General features: G+C 39.1%; 1 protein-coding gene across 1 annotated transcript in view; it reads right to left on the reverse strand.

Annotated features, from left to right (window-relative positions):
- DNAH8 (dynein axonemal heavy chain 8) overlaps positions 1 to 23,446 on the reverse strand; it is a 414,847-nt gene that overhangs the window by 226,383 nt on the left and 165,018 nt on the right. Inside the window, exons 33-41 of the mRNA XM_004619333.1 lie at positions 20,121 to 20,221; positions 15,407 to 15,544; positions 15,013 to 15,253; positions 9,578 to 9,777; positions 7,575 to 7,728; positions 5,948 to 6,111; positions 3,980 to 4,082; positions 1,729 to 1,833; positions 1,191 to 1,352 (exon numbers count right to left, since the gene is read on the reverse strand). Coding sequence (XP_004619390.1) covers positions 1,191 to 1,352; positions 1,729 to 1,833; positions 3,980 to 4,082; positions 5,948 to 6,111; positions 7,575 to 7,728; positions 9,578 to 9,777; positions 15,013 to 15,253; positions 15,407 to 15,544; positions 20,121 to 20,221 — 1,368 coding nt within the window. The remainder of the gene's footprint in view (positions 1 to 1,190; positions 1,353 to 1,728; positions 1,834 to 3,979; positions 4,083 to 5,947; positions 6,112 to 7,574; positions 7,729 to 9,577; positions 9,778 to 15,012; positions 15,254 to 15,406; positions 15,545 to 20,120; positions 20,222 to 23,446) is intronic.

Below are 23,446 nucleotides of genomic sequence, written 5' to 3' on the forward strand. Positions count from 1 at the left end.
TCAATCTGGGATCTATCCCTCGAACCACATATGGCCCCCCATGCACTTCTAGAGTCATCTCTGAGCACAGAGCCAGGAGTAAGCCTTGAGCACCACTAGGTGCTACCCCAAAATAAAAACTGCACCCCCCCACCAAAACTAAAAGGCAAATCTGAGCTTCATGCATGCAAACACATGTACTCTAGCCCTTTCAGCTGCCTGCAGCCTGAACACATCCTCTTTTTAGACTCTCCTCCACCCACCTCGTCTCCGTGAAGATTTCTTGTCTCCTTGATACTCCCAGGCCTCTTAAGACAGAACTAATTTCCTGGACCCACCGTATTTGTTCTTCAGAAATTATTGCCAAGAAAATTCTTCATATCTAGATTATTAAACAGATACTTTCTTTGCTAACCTTTCTGATGCCATTTGGTTTTTTCACACCACTTGAGAAAGACCCAGAGGGTCAGGGGATTTTCCCCCTTGAGCCTAGTATCCTGACCTACAATTAGAGCTGGACGCAGCACACACATACATTGTTTTGTTGCTGTTGTTGCTACTGTCAAGAAAAGCAAATAGAATTAATAGGCTCTATTGTGTATTTTTCTTATGCAGGGCTTTCCAACGTTCTTTTTGGGTCTCCTAAATCTAATATGCTGCCTAACTTCTTTCCTGGTTTGCCCAACTTGCTAATGTCCATATCATTAACTACATATGCTTATCTGTCCAAATATTTATCTGAAGGATAATATAAGACAGAAAATGAGATTCCGTCTTGAGAGACAGTACAGCAGGTAAGCAACTTTCCATGCATGTGGCTGACCCAGATTCAACCCTAGGCACCCCACATAGTTCCCTGACCCTACCAGGAGAGATTCCTGAGTGCAGAACCAGAAAAAAGCCATGATCATAGCTGGCTGTGTTTCCCTCGACCTCCCTCAATTGAGTAAGATAAAATTTTCTACAACAGTTCTAGTCTCACTGACTGGCCTGAATGATGGGAGAATGCCATGTCCTCTTCTGGGGGGGATGGGATGAGTTGGCCTAGAATAGTGACAGGCAGCTGGATGGGAGCTTGGGGTCTGGCTCCCAAGCTAGTTCAGACTACAATGGCCTCACAATATTCAGCTGACAGTCTCCTGAGAGTCCCATTTTCCCTTGTGTTTCCATTCCTGCTGACCATTATTTATTTCAGCACTGTCTAGACTTACCTGTGCTGGAAAGTGATTGAGGAAAGGCAGGAGCTGAAATCCCGAATCACTGATATTGTAGTACGCAGATCTAATTATATTATGTAATGATGACATTTGCATTTTTAACAAGTCCAGAAGCCAAATCTCAACAGGGCCTTTGGCCATCACAGGCGTATCCAACTAAAACATAGATTACATATATATAGCAATTCACAGTGATCTTGTATTTTTACATATGTCACACACTTGATAAATAATACTTGAATTAAGAGCAAATATCATACAAAATGTTTAAAATGAGAGAAAAACCATTTAATACTGTTGGTAAAAGTCAGAAAAGTTTCATTTTATAGATAAAAAGCATGTTTCAGAGATGTCATGTGAGTTTTCCTAACTAGTTTGTAGGAAGAACAGGGCCACAGAATTAGGATCCAAGTACATCCTTAGAACCCTTTCTTTAACAGGCAAGTTGCATTCTCCCCATCTAAATTTTTTTTAAATGGTTTAAAATCTTAAACTAATACATTAAATAATATTTTTAACCAAGTAAACTTACCATAATTTTTTCTCCTTCCCTTGATATGACGGCCAGCATACGATCATAATCTTTTGAGTGGAATGTCACTTCATTTATGTTGTCAGACACAGCAGGGAGATGTGGCTGTGAGAAGCAGTGGACAGACAGAAGCATCACACATGAGGTCCTACAGGAGCTGTTCAGATGTTTCTTTAAAGAATATTTTTCTGTATTAAAATTTTATTTTAATTGTTACTGTTACTGTTTTTGGCATATTGAGATTCTTTGTAAAAAATTCCAGGACCAGAAATGTAGCTCAGCCACAGAGTACACATAGGTGAGGGCCTAAGTTCTACCTTGGCACCTGGAAGGGGGGAATTTGTTTCATAGGTTTAATTGGACTGTTAGTAGTAAATTTGAACTAGTATGCACTTATACTGATTTGTGTTAATGCACACCTGAGACAAAATATTATAATTCAAATGGTTTTTCAAATACAAAAAAAGTTTTTTAATCTATTTTTTGAAATAACCATGACATACACAGTTACAAAGCTAATCATGATTGGGTTTCAGTCATACAACTTTCCAGCACCCATCCCTCTACCAGTGTCCATTTCCCACCACCCACTACCCCCACCTCCACTCCAGACAAGAAAACTTTTTTAAAGGAAAATTTATTCCACTATCTCAGAAAAACCTGTTATTTTGACCCTCCACCAATTTAGAAACCCCAGTTTTCCTTTAAAAACATTTTTAAAAAAAAAAATTTGGCTTTTGGGCCACACCTAGCAGTGCTCAGAGCTTAGTCCTGGCTCTGCACTCAGGAATTACTCCTGGAGGGAGGGAACCATATGGGATGCCGAGGATCATACCCAGGTCATCAGTGTGCCAGGCAAATGCCCTACTATCCTCTGTACTATCGCTCTAGCCGTTGTTTTTATTATTTTTATTATGCTTGTCTTGATTTCAAGGGAGCCATGCCCAGCACTTCACGAGGCCTACTGTGGTTCTGTACTCAAGGATCATTGCTGGCATTGGTAGGGACCATGCTGTGCTGAGAATCGAACCCACAGCTTCTGCATATAAGGCATGTGTTCAGCCCATTGAGTTATTTCTCTAGCTCTGGCAGTGCTCAGGAGGCATTCCTGACTCTGTTCTCAGGGGTTGCTTCAGGAAGTGCTCGAGGGACGAAGTTGTGCTAGAGATTCACCTAAAGTCTTCAGCCCTTTGAGCAACCTCTCTGGTCCCAGGAGCTCTACTTTTTACAATTCAACCTTACAGGATGCTTTCTTTAAGACCAACAAATGCTCCCCAGCAAGTTGCCTTTCTTCCAGATGGAGAATGACCTGGGGATCTGTATATTACTATTTCCAGTGATGCGTGTGTGTGTGTGAGAGAGAGAGAAAAAAAGAGAGAGAGAGAGAGAGAGAGAGAGAAAGAGAAATATTTGGTTGGTTCGTTTTGAGGCAATACCTAGCAATGCTTGGGGCTCTGTTCTCAGGAATCACTCCTGGTGGGCTTGAAGGACCATATGCAGTGACGGGAATTGAATCCAGCCCAGCTATGTGTAAGGGAACTGCCCGACCTACTGTACTATCATCTAGACCCCCGCTTTAAGTCATTCTTGATGTCTTATCCTTTCAACTCCCTGGAAACCAACAAGAGAAACACCAATAGTTTCCCCTTCCCCACCCCCAGACTTCCAAGCTAGAAATGACCATGAGAGCGCTTCAGCATCTTCCACCTCCTCAAAGTGTTGCCTTGGAAATGGCTAAAGGCATTTGCTTAGAATTCTGAGAGGAAAACAGGATAAATCTAAAGAACCCCTATTAATCTAAGAATATCCAGGCCAACTTTTCATAACAAGGAATTGAGCTGTGTGCCAGATAATTTTCAGTGGATTATCTTATAAAATCCTTTTAGTGGAAATCCCTTATCCTGACTCTACATATAAGGAAGTGGAGGCGCAAGAAAACAGAGAAGGCTGCTAAGGCCCCTCACCTGTTTAGTTTTAGGTGACGCTTACTTACTAGCACCAAAGGATCAACTCAGATTGATGGATTCCAAGTACATAGGTACTTCATAATCAACAGTATCTTTTTGGTGATTCTGGAATCAAACTCTGGGCCTCAAAAATGCAAGTGTTTTGCCAAATCCCTAACCCTACAATCAACAATTTTTAATACTCTTCTTTCTTGTCAATACTTTTAATGTGTTAATTTCAGTTTATTATTGATTATGCATACTAGAGGGAAAAACAATTAAGATAATAGATTCTTTAATTCTACCTGTATGGTATGGGAATCACTGGCTTGTCCAAGAATTTCCAGGAGAACTGGATCAGATACAAAGAAGAATCTTGGAAACAGTAATCGCTTTTTCTCCAAATACCTTTAAATAGAGTTACATTACCAAATGATTTTTTTCTTAATTAAGGATTTTTTTTTGCTAAGGTAAAACCACTAACCTCTTAAGAGAATAGTAAACCCTGTAACCATTTCCTATCTACAGTTAACAGTTAAAATAACAGTTAAAATAACAGTTAAAACCTAGCTGCACCATTAATAGCACCGGGAAAAACAAACCGTGTGGGTTCAAGTAGGATGGCCCCATCATCTTGCTCATAGGGTCCTCCTGGATCTTTAAAGTGTTGTGAATCTCAAGAGTTAAACCTATGGTGAACACATATTTTTTCTCTAAACCAAGATATTTTGATAGTAGATGGGGGACAAGTAAATATTAAACCAGGATGCAGGAACAATGAGGATAAACCAGAATGCCTTGAGAACCTGTCCTTGTTAATTCTCCTTAGTGTGCATCTGTCTACACTTGTGAGGGGAAAAGGGTATTCCCCAAGAAAAAATTGTTTCTGTCCTATTATTTAGGGTCTTAGTTGTGATCTTATTTAGGAAAAGGGTTTTTGTTGATGGACTGAAGTTAAAGATCTTCAGATTATTCTGATTTTCCAGGTGAGCCATGCAATCCGATGACAATGGTCCAGTGAAAACAGGTATCCTCTACTGGTGGTGGGAAATATGCATGGTGGATGGATCAGTGTTGAAATATTGTATGACTGAAAACTGATCATGAAACAGCTTTGTAACTTTGTAACTCCTGCAAACCTACAAGATGACAACTTGTTTTATAACTGGACAGGGACAGAGAGAAGCCACCTCCCACCAATTACATCCTAACACCACACATGTGCAGTGCCAAAAACCTTGGTCCAAATGCAGAATCTATGGTGAGGAACCTCATGAAGAACTCATGAGTGTGGACTACAGTTTGTGCATCTATTTAAAAATGGACCCGTCCCAACTATTATGGGGTTCAAACAGGCAAAAAAACACAGGTCCATCTTGTGAGTGGAAAAGGTGCTAGTGCCATAAAACCTGAAATTTGCATTACAAACCCAAAATAGCCCCAGTAGTTAGGAGAGGGGAGGATCTTGCTTCTTGTTACCCAGAACCTCCATATCCACAACAGAGACATATGTGAAGGCAGAGACATAAAATGGGGCTATGTAGCGCCACATCCAGGATCTTCTAGAGCCAGCACTTGCTGGAAAAGACAAAGAATATTTTCCTTCGAACCTTCACGAAAGTGTTAACACTGGATTTCAGACTGCTGGTCTACATATGGTTGCAAGCAGAGTTCTGTGGTTTAAGCCACCCAGTTTGTAAACTAACGTGTTGCACTCACTCACCCACCACTCAGTTTAAGGTGTCTTTTTTAAAGAAAAAAAAATTTATATGAAATGGGACTTACTTCTCTCTACCTTCACTGTCTTTACCAAACAGAACATAGGCAATGCTGTTGGTATGGACAAGAACCACAGTTAAACTGATAATGCTTGGATCAGAGAGATAGAGTGGTTAAGGTATTTGCCTTGGTCCTTGGGAGAGGTAGGTGAGTACACTGGTGAAGGTGTAACGTTAAAATTTTGTGCATAAGAAACCACATTAAAAGTATTGTAAGCCATAGAATTTCTATTTTAAAATGTTTTAAAAATAACAGTGTTTTGGCAACACTCAAAAAAGGTGCGTAACTTCCATGTAATTGACCCTGATTGGGTCCCTTCCCACCCCACTACCCCACAAAGGTGCTTGCCTTGCATGAGACTGATCCTGGCTGATCCCTCGCACGACAAATAATCCCCTGAGCTCAGGAATAGTGCCTGGGCATCACTGTATTAGTCTGCCCAAATAAATAAACAAATAATCAAATGATATGTCACATTAAAATTAAGCTCCTACCCTGTCAGTGACTTCTGGCATACTTCCAGCTGTTCATGCAAATGAGGCAAAAGTTGCCCCATGGTTTCATCTCCAACACAGCAGCTGATCACATTGGGATTCTCATGAGCTCTTTGCATTATTTTTATCCATGACTTGTCAATATTCTGGAAACGTTTTGCTTCCTAGAAACAAATCCATAGTCAGTGAAGATTAGCCTTTGGACAATTGAACGAAGCAAAATCTTCACTTATGAATTTCCTATAGATCTTCACATAAAGCTTTAGTTTCAGGCAATATCATTTAAAGGGAATTTTTTTCCTTCTGAATTGATTACAAACACCAAAAACCCAAAGTTATAAAACTGTTTATTAAAATGTTGCTTCACCACAATATAACTTATCTCTTATTTGTTTCCTTACATTTAATACATTTTTCAAAGTGCCACATGATTAATTTGCAGAACTATCAACTTAAAGTGCAAATGCAGTCTTTCAGCACCTCAGGTGTTTTGGTTTGATGAGCAAACTGAAGAAGCATGAAAATAATTTGATCTCAGGAACCTTGGAATAATTACAGTCCAATATTACCTCAGGAAATAGAAAAAAAACAGTAGAAACCCCAACAAAGCTTCATTTACATTTTTGTAAATGAAAATTGTCTAGTTACTATGGATGATATTAAGTTTTGCATTCAAATGTAAAAGTGCCTCTAGAAATTGGCATAATCTGGCCTTTTTAAAAAATGCAATTTTCTAATTAAAAAAAGAAAAAGTCGGTGTTTAAAAAATGTGTTACAAAGGAAAATCCATCATTTCAAAAGCCTTTTATCCTTGATTTTTAATCTCTGTAGATCCTGTTCATAGGTATCAAATTCAGAAAGGAAAGGCATAATTTTATAAGAAGAAAGTTATCTTCATAGGGTAAAGTTATTAATAGGTTGCTGGTACTTGTTTCAAATTCCCAAAGAGCCATTTTAAAGATCTTGTTACAAGTTTCTCAGGCTGTTTCATTGCCCCACTGTGTGTTTCTGATCTATTTACTATAGTTACTTCTTGCCTGCAGAAAACAGATTAATTTCGATTCTACTCTTAGGAGAATATTAAGACTTCAACTTGGAAAGAGATGAAGTAATGTCATTGAATACTGCTATGTTTGAACGTACCTCACACGTTCAATCATTCTAATTGATTATTTGCTGTTTAGATACGAGTTCTTCTTTCTGCTAATGTGAAACAGCAGGAGCTCTACACTAGCATGTGTAGCACCCTGAATTCCATTCCCAGCCCCATATGCCCTGCACCCAGCACTGGTGGTGACTCAGAGCATCATCAGATCAGTTTTTAAAATAAATAAACTAAAGGGCATTTGGGGGTAAAGGACCAAAGACAAAATATTTGGAGCTTTGGTGATCTGTCTGTTATAAAGACTCAACATTGATGTTATAAAGTGAAAGCAGCTGCCTTAGAGATAACAAAAATGAATGGGTGTGGTGTGTTCCAATAAATTTTATTTGTTAAACACACAGTGGCATGTTTGTCAACCCTAGACATAAATACTCAAGGTCTGACTATTTGTTCCCACAAAGTCTGACATAGAGACAACACACAACAAATTATTCTATCTATGGTTATAAAAAGTCTATTTACCTGAGGCAGCTGTTTGGCAATATCACCACCTACAAAGACAGCTTCAAGATAAACCCAAAGGTTCTGAACGACCAGCCACTCTTCAATTATATCTGAGGAAGTGGACAATTTGTATACCCAATTCTGAATATTTTTTTTAAATGGAGTATTATACCTAAAATGTAAGAAAGGAAAAGCATTATATTCCAAGGAGGATTCAGAAAATAGTATGCTGGACCACACAAACAACAGAAGAAACATTTCTTTGGGAATAAATTTATTTTTTCTTGAGGCAATCTTTAGCAAATTTCTTATGGTTAATGAGACTTTTTTCTTTTATATGAATACAACCCTTATAATTATACTGATTTAATTTACTGTTTCCACATGCTGATCATATATAAATTAAGCTAAATTTTATGTTACAGAACACAGGAAAAATTGTGCTGGTTGTTTCTGGGGCATTTCTCTTAGTACAAAATTTATTCTGCCCATCTAGCCATTATGTTAGGGTTGAAAGGCAATAATCTAGACAAATGCATAGTCAAATCAATTTATGTATACCAAGATGGCATGGATGGGCAATGTAAGAAGTTTAAGCACCTGATATTTTGAGGCCAAAAATGGTCCTGCACAAAAGAGCCATCTTTGATAGTATAGAATTTCCCAGAATGGAAAAGGGAAAGAGAAAGATTAGAGGGATCCAGTGCAGTCAGCTTCAATCTATTGGTCAGATACTTGCATTGCCTGGTGAAACCTAGATCCTTGTGGAATCAGGTTTCTCCCCAAAAGTGTCATATTCCAAGTAATATATGGAATCCAGCTCCTCTCTGAGATACATAATTGCCTTTGGAAATCACAGTCATTCAGGTCTAGTGATTCGGCTCTTACTCGTCCATCTCAGGTTAATTCTGGAAATGACTTTCTGGATACAGTTAGTGTGGCTAAGTTCCCTACCATGTAGTAGCTCCTTAGATATCTTAATTGCTTTTCTTAGTAGGGATTCAATATTGAGTTTACTAATACTCTATACAGGTGCTCTAGAAGTCAGGTTACATGCAAGTTAAGTAAGAGAATAAAGAGTTCAGTTAGTCAATTGTTCCCTTTGCATTATTCAGACTTTAGAATTTTCCAAGGAGCAAAAGATGTACCTAAAATCTTAGTCTCCCCAAACTACCCAAAATTCCCCAGACTAGGAAATTTGTGATCTACTATCCAAACAGAAGACTATCTCTAGAGCCATGATGAATGCCATTCATGAAACAGCCTGGATCCTAGCTTAAAGATGAAGTTATTAGAATCCCCAGAAGAGGTTCCTTAAACACTGGCATCTGTTCTTTAATGGGGCTGTGGCATGTTTTTTAGGTATACTTGGAATAACAGTTGAGAATAACTACATAGTCAGCTAGGAGATTAGAGTTTGCTAGTGCCCCTACCAAGACCTGACATTATGCTTAATCTGAGTCCCAGTAGAATTTCCAAAAGCTACATTAGAGACCGCAGGGAACTTCATGATGGACAGATTACTTTGTTCAATTTACAGTGGACCCAGCACTAAAACAGTCCCCTTTCAACCATTAAAAAATGCAAGCCTGTAAGTGCCAAGTTCCTAATGGTATATTCCTTTCATGTGCTGCCAGCGTGCTTTACCTGAACCATTAGGCAAACACTTGAGCAGGCTTAGCAAAGGAAGGAAATGATGACAAATCAGAGAGGGGAGTTAAAATGAAGTAGTAATCTCAGTAGGGAGCCCAGATGTTCAGAAGATAATTTGCCAATTTGGGGGAAATAATTATGATGAATCCCACCAGGAAAAATAGGATGGGAATATGAGAGCCGGTAAAGATGGAGGTCATGATTGCTAGGGAAATAGGTCATTCATGTAAGAATACATAAAAATTAGCTTTGTGGGTCACAATCTTGAATTTTGCCAGGGCTGTAAGACTATACCTTTTGTGTGATATTTTATAACCTCACAAATTGAGCCCTTCTGCCCCCTCCCCCACCCTATGTTATAAAATTACCTGTTGCTGAGTAAGGAACTTAAGACCATTAAACTATCCTCCATCAAGGTGATAATTTCTGCAGATTCAGTTCCTTTGAGCAGAAGCTCCCCTTTTCCCTTAAATGGGGCAAAACTCAAATTCTGGTTGGTCCAGTTCTCGATCACCTGGGTCAGCTTGGCTTCAATATCCTTCTCCTTACTGGCAGAAATGCAAATGTCCTTCAGAGGAAAATCAAAGACTCTATCATGACAATTCCTATTACAAGTTAAGTACAATGCAAATTCATGGAATTTTTGAGCTGGCCCTAAAAGACATCTAGTTCATTTAGTCATTTTATGGCTGAGAAAACCGAGGCTTGAGATCACTGTTATAACTTCAAACTCCAACCTTATGAAACTCTGACAACTAATTATTTTCTTGTGCCACATTCATGAGATGATGAGTCTTATCATTTTTCTTGATTATATTTTAATTGGAATTCTCAGCCAAAACAGAGATAATCACAGTTATTTTATCCTCATGGCTTGCTATGAGAATCAAATGAGAAAATATGTATTCTGTTGAACTCTTTAAAGCTCATAAACAGAGCAACTCATAAGTGTTGCTATATTTCTATCTATTCTGTCCCTAAAGGAGTATCTCATTTATTTAAAAAGCAAAATTCCATTTTTTCTTATAAGTTTTCCTTCTCCTTTGAGAATTTTCATATCAAAGTCCATAAGGAAAAAATGAGACTGAAGTATTTCCCGCACAACACCTCAATTTATTTTGGATTCTTTTGGGTTTGTGCCTCCCCAGGGCCCTACCTGTGAGCCACAGCTAACCACTCCTGAGCCAAAAATATTTTGGGCCTAAGGATGTAGTTCTGCTTGGACCCTACATTGTTGAGGATACCCGAGGCAACTTGGCAGTATGTGGGGGCCTCCAGAGACATACCCAGGGCTACTCTTGGTGATACTTGGGAATCATGTGGTCCCAAGTATCAAACCCAAATACAATTGAACACCCTAACCGTGGTACTATTTGTCAGCCCCTCTATTTTCATACTTAGACCACAGAATCTCAGCGTTGGGAAGGCAGTTACAGTGGTATGTGATAGTTTCACAGGGAACACATTTATGTGTGAGACATGTCACAAGAGTGGTGTGACCTGTTGTGAGTGCTGAGGAAAAAGTCACCATTGTCTGCAAGGACAAAGGCTCCAGTGAGAAGGGCGCAACTGAGAGTACACGAGACTCCCTTGGTCCAAGAAAGGGGTGGGCAGGAAGGCGTTCTGCTGAGGAGGTCAGGTTCCCTTTCAAGGCAGCAAATCCAAGGCAAGGAAGAATCTAGAGTAGCCAAGAGTTGAGTATGTGGCACAAAGCAACAGGATGGATCTTGCATGGAAAGCGCAGAGCAACTACTTTGTAATGCTAAGAGTCAATGGCAGAATCTTGAAATTCTTTGGAATGGTTAGATGATGTTTTCAAAGAACAATCCGCAAAAAGTGGCATTTTTTATATGTATGTATATATATTTATTTATTTATTTAAACTTATTATGAAGAATAACATTGTCACCAAAGTTCAAAAGAAACTCTTGGGACCAGGGAGATAATTCAAATGATAGAGCACATGCCTTGTATACTCAAGGCCCTGAGTTTGACCCCAGTACTCTGGTACTCCAGCCATCCAGAGCTCTGCCTGGAAGGAGGGGGTATAAACTAATAGAAAATTATTATTTCCTTCAATAATATTTTAATAACATTTTTAATAATAAAAGAGTTTTGATAACCAAGCTTTTAGTGTCAAGAGAAGCTGAGGGAGGAAGAACATTTAGTCAGAAAGAGAGGGATAGACAGAATAGACAGACAATGACTGCACTCATTTGTGGAATATAAAATATCATAATATGAGACTGACACCCAAGCACAGTAGAGAGTAGAGACAGGGCCAGGAATATTGCTCCATGGTTGAAAGCCTGCCTCATGAGCTGGGGGAGAAGGCAGCTGGTATAGAGAAGGGATCACTAAGTCAGTGATGGTTGGAGGGCTCGCTCGGGCTGGGAGATGTGTGCTGAAAGTAGATAAAGGACCCGACGTATACTGAGAGGATACGATAGCCTCTCAGTATCTATATTGCAAACCATAATGCCTGAAAGTAGAGATTATGGGGAAAATTGTCTGCCAGAGTCTGGGGGAGGGTTTGGATGTTGGGGGTGGGGGATACTGGGGACATTGGTGGTGGAAAATGTGCACTGGTGGAGGATGGGTGTTTGATCATTGTATGACTGAAATTCAAACATGAAAGCTTTGGGGTTTTTTTTGGGGGGGGGGTCACACTGGCTCTGCACAGGGGTTACTCCTGGCTCTGCACTCAGGAATTACTCCTGGCGGTGCTCAGGGGACCATATGGGATGCTGGGGATGGAACCCGGGTCGGCCGTGTGCAAGGCAAACGCCCTACCCGTTGTGCTATCGCTCCAGCCCCCAAAAGCTTTGTAACTATATCTCATGGTGGTTCAAAAAATTAATTAATTAATTAATTAATTTTTTAAGAGACCTGTGGGCTCAACTTGAGGGGCGTACATCCAATTTAACACCCATCTAGAATCTCCTGGAATGTTTTCCAGTTGACAAGGGCTTGTGGAAACCATCTTTGCATTCTCTTTCAGCCCCACTCAGCATTATGGGGGAAATGAGGAAGGAGGGGCCAGATGAACAAGATCACTGGCTAGTGCTTCAGTTATATGTACTATCTGATTGGTCATCCTACAAATTCTTATTTACATAGGGCATAAAATGTCAGACCGCAGATGGGGAGAGGTGACGCCTAACTCACATAACCTTGGGTCACGGTGTGGGGGTTATTATCTGGTATAGTGATGTGGTTGCTGCCTTCGGGTGCTGCTGCTATATGAGCTGTGAAATGAAGGGCTGTGACATTGGGGTCCACTACTAATCTCATTTGTCATCTCTAAGTAAGTACATGACTGATGTACTGGGCAATTGCCCAGCTCTTAATTTTCTGTCTCTGGTGATCAGTGAGGCCTAGGGTGTAGTTCCCTCAGCACTATTCAAATGGAGAAAGAGTTCTTAACTGGCTGTCCCTAGGGCAGGCCAAAACTACAATGTGAGCAAGCTACTTGCCTTTATCTTCTTCAGAGCTGTGACCTAGAAAACAGGTTGCTAATTAACCATGGCTGCAGTCCTTTTAACATGCTGGGTCTATTTTAATACTCTCCCTTTGCCTGGCTCCATCACCAGTATTCTTCAAGAAAGGAGCTTTTGGAACTCTGCCTTCTGATGGAAACATCGCTTAATAGCCGGGCTTGTGTTCATAAGTCAACAGAACAGCAATCACAACCCAGGACATAGTCCAGAAGAAGAAAACAGAAGCATCCTGCCCAGTCTTACACTGAAAGAGGCACTTCTGAATATTTTAAAAACTTCTGCCTGGGGTCTGGCTTCCAATCAGCTGAGATCTAGATGCAGACTGAATGTCTCTCACTGCTGTGGGACAGGGACAGGTCTTGGGGAGGTCTCTGGCATACTGGGAGCAACTAGGAATAAGTGGCTACTTAAAACTGGGTACTTCCTTTTACCTGGCAGCACTCCACTTGGGGCTGCCTAGGCCTTTCTTTCCTTTGTTTGGGGGCTCTCTTCTTCCTCCCTCCTCCCTCATCACTTCCTCCTTCTTTCTCATGCCCTCCCTCCCAACCTCCCTCTCTTCATCCACCATCTCCTTAGAATTAGTAGTCTCCCTTATTAAACTGCTTTCTTTGGAAATTCCTTTCAAAAGGAAAAACATGGGTCCTCCCCCAAATGGGAGCTGGGACCCCCCCCCCCACCTCATGGCTGGCCATGATCAAGACCTCCTCAGTTTGGGAGTCACAACTCCTGAAAATCCATCTGGTGAAGATTCCGAGGGCCTCTTACAGGTGCCTTGATGGGCAGGACTCTAGCTTCATGGGCCCTTTATCAATCTGACCTCCCCAGGATTAGTAATACCACACACTGTGTTAGCATTGACAACACCACATACTGAACAAGTGGGTGTGTAACCAAAGGCAAGGAATGCAGGTAGAGCAAATTGGGTGAAGGAGCTCTAATGCACCAACTTCCAGATAATAAAGAAATAAGTTTTGAGCATGGAATGAACAGCATGGTGTCTACAGTAATAAACACTGCATGGTCAGGCTGGAGCGATGATAATATTGCACGTAGGGCATTTGCCTGATATGCAGCTGACCTGGGTTCAGTCCCCGACATGAGGAGTGATCCCTGAGCTCAGGCAGAAGTAAGCCCTGAGCACCACTGGGTGTGGCCCGCAAACAAACAAATGAACAAACAGCAAACAAAACCCAAAACCACTGTGTTGTATATTTGAAAGTTTTCCGAGAGTAAATCTTAAATTCTCTTCAGGAGAAAAAAAATATTGCAACTATGAGTGCTGGTGGACATTAACCAGATATAGTGGGGCAATCATTTTGCAATAATTACATATATCAGTGCTGGAGCAATAGCGCAGCACGTAGGGCATTCGCCTTGCACGCAGCCAACCCGGGTTCGATTTCTCCACCTCTCTCAGAGAGCCTGGCAAGCTACCAAGAGTATCTCGCTCGAACGGCAGAGCCTGGCAAGCTACCTGTGGCCGTATTCGATATGCCAAAAACAGTAACAACAAGTCTCACAATGGAGACATTACTGGTGCCCACTCAAACAAATTGATGAGCAATGGGATGACAGTGACAGTGACAGTACAGTACATATATCAAATAATTATGCACATACATAAAAGTGATGTGCTATATATCAATTACATTTCAGCTTTAAAACAAAGAAAGAGATGCCAGGGAAACACTAGGCATTAAGAAGAAAAAAATTTAAAATCATGGAAAAAAATGTAACTGATTTAAAATTTTAATAAATAATGGGTAAAAATAAAGAATTAGAAATTTGCAAAATAGTCCTGAGAAATTCACAATTTATTGTGAATTTATTGTGAAAGAAATATATTTTTGTTCGGTTAGGTCTTTTTAATTTGTTTTTGGGCCACACCAGAGGTGGTTAGGGATCACTCCTGGTGGGTTTGGGAAACTATATGGGGTGTCGGGGACCAAAACCTGTTGGCCATGTGCAAGGTAAGCAACCTACCTGCTGTACTATCACCTGCTATACTATCACTTATCCAGAAATAGATGACTTTAAAACGAAAGTACTGTGTACTGTACTAATGTGCTTTACTAATGCAGATAAATTGCTGTCTATCTTCCAGAACTAACGTATTTCATATTCTCGCCTTAGCTTAGCAATTTTCCAATACTCAGGGATTTCAGAATCATCCTTAGCATAAAAGGGTGCATTAAAGAGGATAATTTATTTACACACTACTAAAACACCATTGCATAATTTTTAGAAAATAAAAGGATATCTCCTTTAGTGGGCCACTTATAAGACCTTATAATCTTATGTACCTCAATGTCATCCTTATTTTTTAGCAGAGGTGCTTCCATAATATTTCTAAGGCAAAAAGAATCAGACTCCACATCGAATGGGGTTCCAGTTAGCTCAGAGATTCGATCCCAGTGTCTCAGCTTCATCGCCTTATTGGTCATCATTTCCAGGAGAGGACATGACTCACTGAAATCGTCAATTCTTTTCTTGAGATCCAAATAAGCTTGCCAATCTTTAAGTCCCTTTGGAAGTTTACGACATCTTTGGGAAAAACAGGAAGACTATTTCATCCAAACATTTCTTTGAAGATTATGTATTTGTGGTAATATTTCAGGGGATAAATTCATTTTAAAAATACCAAAAGAAATCTAAGAATGTGGGCACTGTAAAAAAGGTAACTTAATTGAAACTAACCTGTTTTGAAATTCTTGCAGTTCCGCATTAATTTTTTCAATGTCAACATCTCCCCAGAGTATCTCATAATAACCACTAATACTGCCCATGACTGTATCATATAATCCATACAACTTTTGCAACAAGTTGAGTTCTTTTCTGAAAAACCAAATACCTAAGTCATTACATAATGTTTTAAAATTAAACTCTACTATTGGATAAAAGGAGTTCATTCTACAAATATTTTATACATTATATGTATAGTGTCTCACAAACATCAGTATACACACAAACATATTGATTTTCAAGACTTATGAAATAAAATCCATTAAGTTTACAGCTCCTAAACATTTCAACTCATACTGATTTGACATTGACCAGAGGTCTGATTACTCATACCAATCATTGCCACATGACCAGAACTTGATAAGATGATAAAAGCTAAAGCTAATGTTTTGCTTTTTTAACTTTCAAATGCAACAAGTTTTATAAAACTATCTGCCTTTAAGTCCTAGCTCCAACATCACTTTTCTATCAGAAGTTTTTCCTTACATGTCCAATGGACTTCCATCTACGGACTGAAAAATAAACAAAAATAAAAGTATATGGAGCTAGGGAGAGAGGTCAGTAGTCAGAGGGAACTGGGTTCAAACTCTGGAACCACATGAACCCTCGAGCACCAGCTTGTCCATGATGGTCCTCAGCAGCTAGCACAGCTGGCCAAGTGTTCCCAGGAGATCCAGGAACCCAAAGTGTCGCTTACGAGCCTCACTTCAAAAACGATTCCCCTTGTTAGAAATACCTTTATACGCTGAGAATACTATAGAGTTGTCTAGAAGCTGGAATAAGCAAACACAGTGGTTTACTGCGAAGAAGCCCCGTGTTGTGAAAAGCCCAGAAAAGTCCACATACCTGCCCGTCTCTGTCATGTTCATGAATTGCCCGAGACTGAGAGAATAGCCTAGCTGCATTCTCACTTTATAGGTAGCGTAGGCCCAGTTAATTAAACTGAGGCTTGTGGCTCTAGATGGGGTCACATCATTTTCTAAATTTTATTTTAAAATAAATTTTTATGGAATATTATCTTTAAATATTTTATTTGTATGCCTACTTCATATATCTATATTCCCAGGTCACATAAAAATTTCTCACTGACAGGGGTCATGAGTGGGAAAGTTTCAGAATCCAGGGGGCTGAGAGAACACACAGAGACTAAGGTGCTGCCTTGCATGTGGCTGACTCTGAGTGTCACTGGGTGTGTCCTGAGGCTCCCTGAGCACTGTCAGTGTGGCCCTGAAGGTCCCCGCCAATATGCCTGGGTAATCCTTGTACTGCAGGGTCCAAGTAGCTCCCCATCCTCAAATCCTTGCATATAAGGACCAAAGGTTATTTCAGGCTCTTATCCTAAAAGCCCTGTTCTCAGGCCAGAGATTGAAACAATTTGGTCTATACATCCTTCTGTACATTTATGGCTCTAAGTTGACTGTAAAAATAAATTCCTACTTTTAAAGTTATAAACAGGGTTTCTATTTAACATTAAACAAAAAGTTCAGAAATAGTGTACTCTAGATTAACTAAGAATGTGAGAAATTAACTTTTCTCTGTTTTTCTTACATTTATTTTATTTTTTTATTGAATCGCCATGAGATACAGCTACAAAGCGTTCATACTTAAATTTCAGTCATACAGTGATCGAACACCCATCCCTCCACCAGTGCACGTTTTCTACCACCAATGTCCCCAGTATCCCTCCCCCATCCCACCCCTCCCCCTGCCTTTATGGCAGACAATTTTCCCCATACTCCCTTTTGCATTGCTTGTATTAACAGCATAAGATGTCACGCAGCCAGAAGAGTGGCCATGCACTCCTGGAATTCTAAAATTTTAGATAATTAGTGTCTGGAGAAATTTCTGCAGCAAGCTGCTCAGCTCCAAGATTCTTTTGTGTGTCTCTGGATCCCGGCCATTAATAAGCTTAAATAGCAGCCAGAGGCAGTTTGTGGGAGAGTCCTCCAGGGTCCCATGGGGATGGGAGGATGAGACGACTGACTCATTCCTTACCCCTTGAGGCCTGGAGTGTGCTGTCACTGAACCTGAATTTCTCATTGTATTCTGAAAAATTGGCAGCTGCCCCTATCTGAGGCAACCCCCGCCCCACCCCCGGTGAAATCGGTCTGGCTTCAAGTCCAGAGGCATTTCTGCAGAGAGGTGCTCGGTTCTGAGATTCTGTTTTGTGTCTCTGGATTACAGCCTTAACTATTCTTTGTTAAAAAGCATTTAGATAATCTTTCTGTGCATGAAACTTGCCCATAGAAACCGAGACCCAAGCTCCTGGGTGGGGGTAGTCATTCAGTGAAATCTTTTACCCTAGGTTCCTAATTTCATTCTGAAACCGGTACCCTGAGGTCCAAGTTCCACTGCTTCTTGCAGTTCCACTGCCAAACAACAGACAAGGTTGACAGGTGAGGACAGGCTTTACTGGCAACAAGTCAGCAGCTGGAAGATGGCAGACTTATGTTGCTATCAAAGCAACAACGTTGTTTACATGATCACAAGAACTTTTATAAAAAAAGGGAAAACATAAAATATTTTAGGACGGTTGAGCCATAGACTGTGGGTGCCAGTATGATCAATAAATTTTCTCAGGGTCTTATCCCCTGGATCACACTTCCAAAGTAATGACAAAGATTTCACTCTCATATGCTTTAGGAAGATACAGAGAGGACATTATCAATACTTTCGACCATCCCTCACCACACAAATTTTTCTGGCTTCTAATATTAAATCAGCTCTTAAAGTAGACTTCAAAACCTTTTTTAAGTAAAATTATTGTTTTTTATATTTTGAATTTACTTCGCAGAAATAATTATTTCCATTCCTCACATCTAGAGCGAGATATTAAAATAAAGGGATTTTAGGTTCAAACTCTTTTTTGCAAAACATCAAACTAATGTCTCAATGCAGTTTGCAAATTCTCCCAGCAGCTCCTCAACATTTACACCATCCCATGCAAACCACTGGATCCAATTTTAGCTAAGTATATATAAAGATTAGTATATATAAAGATTAATAATTAACAGTGAAATGACTTACATTTCACTGTTAATTATTGATGGTCTTGAGACCAAAGATAAAATCTGCTTATGTTTTAATAGAATATATCACTATCTATCTTGCAATTACACTGCTAGACCCTTTATAAGCTACTGGAGATGGTTAAATCTGAAACAAGAGATTACCAAATGGGCGTGCACCAGGTTTGAGCCAGACAGGTAATGGGCAGCAAGTTGCATTAAAAATTATTTTTCATTTTGGTTACATAGGTTTTTAAACCAAGACATTCTACAATAAAAAAGAGGGATTTATTTGCTTCAATTATTATTAAAATGCCCAAAAAATTGTTTTTATCACTTCTTTATTCTCCCCCTTATAAATTATTCATAAAATTATTTTTAAATATTAAAAAAATGGAAGCAAAAAGAGTCCATTGCTCTAGATGATAAATGAGGTTGATTATTTTTCCTGGTCTTATGAGGGTGAAAATAAAACATTGAGGTTCAGACTGAGTGTGCAAAAGAATTAAATAGAGATTTTAGGCCAATCTCCTAGGACCTAGTCCCAGAGATTCTAATTCAGTGAAATATGGGCAAGGGCCAGACACGGGTAGTTCTAATTCAGCTGATCATTTGGCTAACTTTGGAGAATAACTACTTTTAAAAAAGAAAACAAACAATCCTCCCAAAGTGGCTGATGCATTAATGGATCTTCAGACAATTTCATTTCTATATTGCCATGAAATTTTTATGCTGAGACTTAAAAGAAGTTATCATAAAATTCTCTTCTAAAACCAAGATTCTAATGAGCTAGTTTTACCACTGTTCTCATTTTGCCTTTGAGAAAGGTTATATTTAAAATCCTATTGAAATGTATTTGCTTAAATCCTAGGTTTGTTGTTTAAAATTGATTCTTATTGTTAAAAATCAATTATGTACCTTAGACTTGAATCTCAATGAGTTCTTTGTCTGCCACATGGGAAAGTACTTCCCTTAAATGCCGTTAAAAGGGATGGAGAGCTCAGGATAGGTTTATTATTTTTGTTTGTTGTTTTTGAAGGGCCATACACAGTGGTGCTGAGAGATTAACTTTAAATAAACATTATCAAAAATTAATGCTCCCGTGTAATTTGAGATATTATTCAAAAATAATGAAAGTAATAGAGCAAGAGCTAAATTTTATATACCACAAATGCTCATACTTTTTTCCCCCTTCTTTTCTTTGTTGTTGCTATTGTTGTTATCGGGTTGTTGTGACGCCCAGGGTTCTCACAGTCTCACTGCTCACACACATTTGGCCTGGGTGCTCCCAAGAGGCAGCACTTACATGGTTCCAGGGGTGCTGCGTTCTGGGCAGAACTGGGGATGGCGCTATCAGCCTCACACACAGAGGCAAGCACTCCACATTGAGCCACATTCTAAACCTGATACCCACAACTTTTACAATAAATTTTCTGCTCCCCTAAAACATTACTTATGTAGATAAAGACTATATACGAAAACTGGAGATAAAGTCAGAGGGAAAAGGGAATACTGCCACAGGGTCAGGAATAAAGGGAGTATGTAAGAATGTCCCCAGCTGGTGCTTCTCTGCAGGATAAAGCATTTAATGATGACCTGGATCTTTCTAATGGACAGTATTTAAGTATACGCTTGAGAAATTTTACAATGTCTAAATTTACCTGATTTTGTGTAACACCTCATAGTCAGTCACAGGCAATCCAAAAAGTTGTTCGCCAGATGAATAGGTAACAAATTTCCTCCACAAATCATCAAAATTGGCCTACAAAAGGGGTTTTAAATCACACTAAAATTGATTAATTCAGGATCCATTAAAGAAAAATTTATTATAATCAGAATAAAAACTATGTTGAGGTTTATTTAGCATTATCTATGGAACAAAGATTTATGAATGCAAATTCATTGACACCAAACTACCAGAGGAAAAGGAAAAGTTAGAAACACCGAAAAATTAACATTCAAGCAAACTAAAAGCAATCATTTTATACAAAATTATTTTTTAACAAATTAAGTGGTTCCCAGAAACCTATATTTTAAGTTCACATAAATATGTCTGAAAGCAATAAAACTGCCTTAAAATATATAATTCAAGCCTTTTCACTAATTTGGACTAGTCATCTCTCCTACAGGGTTTAGATGATTGAAGTATTGGTATAATTCATTTAACACTATTTTCTCTGCCAGTAAAAAAGCAAATTTAAAACAAAACTCTCCATTTTAATACCTTTTAAAATAATTTTAACAGTTTAAAATCAGCAAAGTTAATGGACTTGTGTCTTCAACTTGAATCTCCTATATTTAGAATTCTAAGTACTAACAGCATTTAAGGCACAAATGCAAGTGAAAATTACCCCTTGGGGCAGACAATGCACACTCTCTCTATAAAATATAGCATCTCCGCCAGGCTCTGCTTGGAGCTGCAGAGAATGGGTGGTGTCAGATCTCACAGAGCTGAGACCTGAATACTACATCTGCACATTTTGCAAAAACCAATCGGAAATTGGGGAGACAATGGAGGAGCCAATCAGCTCTTTGTTCCTAGAGAGCACAGCTATATTTTACATGTTTAAAAATCTTTCTTGGTAGTTAGCATAAAGGTTCCTCAACAAATCTGCTGACTGAGGAGTCCCTGACTAATGTGAAAGAAAAAATAAAAAATTCAGTTAGAGGTATTAAGCGGAGCAATAGCACAGTAGGTAGGGCGTTTGACTTGCATGCGGCTGACCTGGGTTCAATTCCTCCGTCCCCCTCAGAGAGCCTGGCAAGCTACCAAGAGTATCCTGCCTGCATGGCAGAGCCTGGCAAGCTACCTGTGGTGTATTCAATATGCCAAAAACAGTAACAACAAGTCTCATAAATAGAGACATTACTGGTGCCTGCTCGAGCAAATTGATGAACAACTGGATGACAGTGCTACAGTGCAGAGGTGTTAAAGTAACTGGTGAAAATCTTGTTTACCTGGTAAAGCCACGCAGTCCTTTCCATTCGGGTTGCAAATAAAATACAAGTGATGCATAGAAATAAGTAAATGGGAAGCAAAATCACCTCTTTGTGAGCAGGCTGATCAGGTACCAGTGACAACCCAAATCAGAGATAAGTGTATGAGACAAATCACTCATCTAATGCAAGGTTCCAACTGTGTCCCAATCTAGATACTGGCATCTACTTGAGGGCAGGAGCAGAGGAGTTAAACAAGAACTTGCTTTTGAGGATTTGGACATGAAAATGCAATTCCAGCCACAGGCAGGGCCAAGAGTCCTCTTGACTGAGCATTATCCCATTCCTCAGGAATTGATAGAATTGAAGTATAAAAAGATGCTAAGTGGTTGCTGGATCCACAGAGAATCGTATAGTCAGAAGTAAGTCAAAGGAGTTGGGCAAGTTAACATAAAAGATACAAGAGGAAAAAAACAAAGTGGAACAAGTGTGGTGGTGGGGAAACTGTCAAAATTTAAAATCTTATTTTGACACATCTTCTTAATCTATTATTTTAATCAATTTACATGCAAATGAGACTATTGAAAATAGGAAAATGTATAAAATTAAGTTCAATATCAAAATTCATTTTTTAAAGATTTTCAGTGCAGAAAATAGAGGAATATCAGATAATCATGTTATTTAGCAGATTATCATACAATTATATATGTATCATACAATTATATGTATGATTATCATACATATAATCATACAATTATATGTATGATAATCATATGTATATATGTATATATGTACTTGAAACATAAATATTATATTACAAAATAAAACATATACTTTTTCCTCTGAAAGAGACTTCTTTGTCACCTGCACCCAATTCTTGGGTCCCCTGGACTGAGGAAGCCCCTCCCAAACCCCTCTTGGACCCAGGGTATGCTCCCAAAGACCCAGAAAACTGACATCCATCTCCTTCATGATTCAGGTGCACCAAGAGTACTAACGGCAGCCTGCCCCGAAACTGCCGGATCCTTCCTGGGTCCCCTGGAATGAGAAGCCCCTTTCAAACCCATCTCAAACCCCAAACCAGGTGGACAACCCATTCTTTCCCACAATGTCAAGATTCTTGGGTCATATATACTTCCTCAGCTATGTTATTTTAATGCATCTATACAAAAGAATATATTGAGACACTGAGCTACACGGCCAGTGAAGTAACATCCTAAGGGCACAGGCATTGTTAGACTAAAAGATTTAGTACTGCTTGCAATAACAGTAATTCTTAATGCTAAGTGGGAGGTTTGTTGACCTCAGATTTGCAGTAGTGAAGCCCCTGAGCGCAGTCTCCATCTCTCTGGAACTGAGGGCTCACGGTCCTCCCATGCTGCTCACTGGTATAGTAGCCAGAGTATTTTGTTTAGTTTGCTACCATATATTTTAAAGGAAAATGACTGCATGAAGGCAGAAAAGAAAAAAAGAGTGTTCATGAGTCTAAGACTAATGAGTTGAAGGAAGTCTGCTTAAATAATCAGAGCTGCACAATGAGTGAGCAGCTTTATCTAGAGTATGATCTTAACTATTTATCATTTTAATCTGCCTTTTTCTCTCTTCCTGTCTTTGTTCGTGTTGAGCTTTTTTTCTATTCATCACCTTATATAGCATTTCCCCCTGCCACGCTGTAAGTAACTCCTTTAGTCTTAACTAATCAAAGTTTCCTAGAAGTAAATGTATTACTTTTATTCCTAGAGAAGGACAAGATAGTGTTATTTTAGAAAACAATTTTTTCTACTCTTCAGTCACTATAGTAAAGGAGGAAAATTGAATAATTCATCTCGACAGTGAAAGGTTTTGACTCTGAACTCTTGGATGGGATTTTACAAAATACTTAGATCCACAGTCATTTTTTGGTATGGCCAATGATCTAAGAATTGCGTTAAATGTATTTGAAGAATTGAAAAAGTAAATCAAAAGAAGAATATTTTGAGACACTAAAAGTAACATGAAATTCAAAGCTCAGTTTCCATAACTAAGCTTCAGTTATATTGTCAGTCAACAT

The sequence above is a fragment of the Sorex araneus genome, chromosome 5 (assembly GCF_027595985.1).
Source record: "Sorex araneus isolate mSorAra2 chromosome 5, mSorAra2.pri, whole genome shotgun sequence".
NCBI lineage: Eukaryota > Metazoa > Chordata > Mammalia > Eulipotyphla > Soricidae > Sorex > Sorex araneus.